Genomic DNA, 4324 nt, shown 5'->3' on the forward strand with positions numbered 1-4324 from the left:
CCCAAATCACAATAAAGAATATATATATGTATGTAAGATTATGATTAAGCTTGTACAGTTCTGTAGTTGTGTCACTAGACAACATATAAAGAAGTGACCAAACCAAAGAAAACCAAACTCAATGCAGTTGAGTTGGATCTGACTCAAAAAGTGGGATATATTCTGATAGGAAGGTTTATTACTGCTTCTGAATTAGAAGTTATTAAAGGGGAGTGGTGACTAAAGATGTCTGGTATTCTTAAGTGACATTCATTTTTAAACCAGCATACCAGAATATTTACTCTGAAACGTGTACTACCACTCCAAAGTTGTTAGCTTCAGAGATACATGCTATTCCAATGATGTTGTCACCATCCTCCTTTAGTAACTGGCTTTATGTAAGTTGTGCCATATGATTGAATATATTCTTATCTATGGGTTCATATTTCTAGCTGGGATACTTCTAAATTCAGAAATTTTTTTATTCCCCCTCATGAATCATTGAAATGTCCCACAGGGTCCAACAAGTTCTATCACCAAGTCTGCTTCTCTAATTCAGAAGCAGTAATAAACCTTCCCATCAGAATATGTCTCACTTTTTGACTGGGACACTATGGATAGCATTTATTCTATATCCTTGGTTATGGTCCCTTAATACCAATTTATCTGTTCCTTTATGGACTGAGAAACGTATCAGGGACCACAGTACATTGTTGGTAATTTAGCATTTTGCAGTATTATATATGTGTGCGTGTGTGTGTGTGTGTATGTGTGTATGGTGGTGTACTTATTAAGGCATTTGACTATCAACCAAAAGATTGATGGTTGAAACCTACCAGTTACTCCGTGGAAGAAAGATGAGGCAGGAGGCAGTCTCCTGTGAAGATTTACAGCCTTGGAACCCATTGGGATCACTGTAAGTCAGGTTTGTTTGACTCAATGGCAGTGAGTTCATTTTATATATATATATAGATTTGTCTACCTTCTCACTTATCGACTGTCTCATTATCCAGCATTTCACATTTATGACAATAGTGAAAAATCTGACTATTTTTCACATTAACGACATATGCCTGGCAGTAATAAATACCAAAGTGTGAGGCAAGAGTAACACAGGGTGTTACATTTATGATTTTGTGTTGATTTGGCTGGGCCATGATTCTCAGTGGTTTGGCAGTTAAGTAATGATGTAGTCATTCTACATTTTGTGATCTGATGTAGTCATCCTCCATTTTTGTGTAATGCTGATTTTTCATAATGGTCTTTGAAAACTAACCATGTAAGTGAGGAGTGTGTGTGTGTGTGTATTTACATACACACAGACATATGTGAGTGCCTAATGGTAGATAAAGGAGCTCTGGTGGCACAGTGCCTAAGGCGTTTGATTGCTAATGAGAAAGTTGATGGTTCAAACCCACCAGCTGTTGTGCAGAAGGAAGATGGGGCAGTGTACTTCCGTAATGATTTATCACTTCAGAAACCCAGTAGGGGTTGCTGTGAGTTAGAATTGACATGATGGCCGTGAGTTTGGTTTTTCTTGGTTTAATGGTAGATAGATTGATAACTGCCATGGAGTTGACTCTGACTCATGGTGACCATGTGTAAAACAGAAAACATTACCTAGTCCTGCATTATCTTCACGATTGCTAGCATGTTCAAATCCATCACTGTGGCTCTCATGCTAACCCATTTCCTTGAGATTCTCCTTCATCCTCATTGCCATCCATTTCACCAAACATGATGTCCTCCTTCAGCAGTTGATCCTTCCTGATGGCATGTCCAAAGCAAGCGAGTCAGACAACATTCTGTTGTGATTCTTAGTCTTTATTTATTTATTTATTTTCCCCCTACTGTTTATAGTGGCTGATGTGCTAGTATGCTTTCCTGGGAAAGTTATTAAGTGTTCTCAATCATCTTAAAATCTGTCAGTCTTGAGTGCTGACTTGGCCAGTCTTTGGGTAGTACCTCAGGATCTTGGGGAGTAATGAGATGGGGTTAATCATTTTAGTCATCTTTGGTCTTTTTTATGGGATATAATTAGTATTCTTCAGAATGTATAATAACGTTTCTTTTCTTTTCAGGTTTTTCAGGCAGAAAATCCCTTTGATTTTATGGAAAACATTTCTTTGGAAGGGAAAACAAATTTCTTTGAAAAACGAGTTTCAGAATATCAGCGTTTTGCAGTTATGGCGGAAACCACAGATAATGTTTTCACCTTGGATGCAGATTTTTAAAACCCTGCCTGTATCTATACCTGCCATTTGTAAATAGTAGTCTATTTTTCTCTGCCTTCCTCCCCACCCCAGCATATCTCTGTAAGGGAGTAGGGATTTGGGCAAAAGGAAATCCAAAACTAAATTTCAATTAAGTTGGATTTATATAAATACACTGATTTCTCTGTTTAACAACCATTGTGTAATCTAAATGCTTTTGTTTAATCACTGAAATATAAGATTGCATTATGTAGTGGTTAAGAGCATGGGATGAGGGTCAGATATGAGTTGGAGGTTCAGCTCTTACTACTTTGTATGACCTTTGACAAATCAGTTAAACTCTCCAAACCTCAATGCACTTATCTTTACAATGAGTAAAATAGTAGGATTAAGGTGTAAAATTAATGTTTAGCCTGTTACTACTGTTACTATCACTACTAATACTAATAATTACTGTTACTTTATTTTTATAGTGTTAATTGTAGTAGTGGTGTGATAAAATGCTCCTACCTCTTCAGAATAATTATGATTCTAGGTCTTAAAATCTGGAATTAGATCTCTATTTTTAATGTTTTGGGGAAGAATGAGGGATTTCCTTAGGAAGACGGTAATTCTCATTATTGTTATTATTAGAATTCCTCAGTATGTAATGAAAGGAATGTGGTTTTCAGTTGCTTTGGGAGGGATGCTCATGGAGTGGAATCCAGGAGGTGACTGTGGTAGTTGACTTGGTAAAAAGCAGAATGATTCTACTCCGTAAGAAATTAAAAAGGGTTAATTATTGCCAAACAACCCTGGGGGGTTAGAATTAGAATGAATTAGCTGGAACACATTTTCCAAGAAGTATTCAAGAGCCATTATACCCTTTAGATATTTTATGGGCAAAAAGGAGGCTTCTGTGGCCAAACAAGTTTGAAAAAGCTGCACACTTCCCTTACCTTTAAAATGTCCAATCAACACATCAAAGACCCTGTGAAATCCTGTAGTATATAAATTTTATTTCACCCCACATTTTCCGTACTTACTGTTTAAAGATCTGGTTCACCTGTCGATATCTCACCACCTAGTGTCTCAGGACAGGGTTTGGGAAAAGCTGGCCTAGAACCATTTACAGGCGCCCTGGAGGTACAGGGGTTAAATACTTGGCTGCTAACTGAAAGGGTCGGTGGTTTGAACCCACTAGCTGTTCCATGGGAGAAAGATAGGCAGTCGGCTTCTGTAAAGATTTACAGCCTTGGAACTATTTGAAGCCTTTTCCAGAAGTCGGAAGCAGAAATACTAGAATGAGCTAACATCTCCAACTCTACTGAATGCAACGGTGATGTTTGAATTTCTTGAGGCTTTAATGCTAGTGGGGTATTTAACATCCAGGCTCACCTGGAAAGCAGAACCACTGTTAAGGCTATGTGGAAGGACTTGGCAGACTGGTGTTATTTTTCAGCAGTTAATTTGAGAGGTGAATGTTGAGATGATGAGGTGTGAAGGTGAAAGGACCTTTTCCTGGGAGTCAGAAGTCAATGGTTCAGAATTAAATGTTGTTAGGTGATGGCCTCAGAGATGATATTCCACACCCTCAGAGTTCTTTGGATGATCTGAACAAGAAGCACCGGCCCCGTTTCTGCTGGCTGCCACTGCTCTTTGGGGGAAATGGCGGCTTCCTGTACTTCCTCCATGGCCCTCAGAAAACCTCATACTTTACACAAATCAACCATGTTTACTTTTCTTCTAATTTGGTATTTCTTCACATTTCTTTTTTTTTGGGGAGGGAGATCTCCTCTCAGTAGATAGCATCTTAATTTTAAAGAGTGCTATTTACCTGAGCAATTTAAGTAGTGGGGGAAACACTAAAGAAGAAACACATGGGTTGACTGCTAACCAGAAGGCTAACGGTTCAAACCCACCAGCCACTCCTTAGAAGGAAGGTTGGGCAATCTACTTCTGTAGTGATACTGCTTCAGAAACCCAAGGAGGGGTCGCTACGAGTCAGGTCTGACTCCACGGCACATAACAACAACAACAACATTATTATTTTATTTCTTTTTAATTTTTTTTTTTTGTTGTTTTCTATTTGACTGCTAACCAGAAGGCTGGCGGTTCAAACCCATCAGCCACTCCTTGGAAGGAAGGTTGGG

The 4324-nt window shown here is 38.6% G+C and overlaps 1 protein-coding gene across 1 annotated transcript in view; it reads left to right on the forward strand.

The window, feature by feature from the left end:
* The window catches only part of RRM2B (ribonucleotide reductase regulatory TP53 inducible subunit M2B), a gene marked incomplete at its 5' end in the record, with an annotated part of 32171 nt that extends 29958 nt beyond the window's left edge, over positions 1 to 2213 (forward strand). The window contains one exon of the mRNA XM_042783635.1: positions 2061 to 2213. Coding sequence (XP_042639569.1) covers positions 2061 to 2213 — 153 coding nt within the window. The remainder of the gene's footprint in view (positions 1 to 2060) is intronic.
* Positions 2214 to 4324: the final 2111 nt, after the last annotated feature.

Source organism: Orycteropus afer, unplaced genomic scaffold (genome assembly GCF_000298275.1).
Source record: "Orycteropus afer afer isolate SDZICR_OR568_19922 unplaced genomic scaffold, OryAfe1.0 scaffold00021, whole genome shotgun sequence".
Taxonomy (NCBI): Eukaryota; Metazoa; Chordata; class Mammalia; order Tubulidentata; family Orycteropodidae; genus Orycteropus; species Orycteropus afer.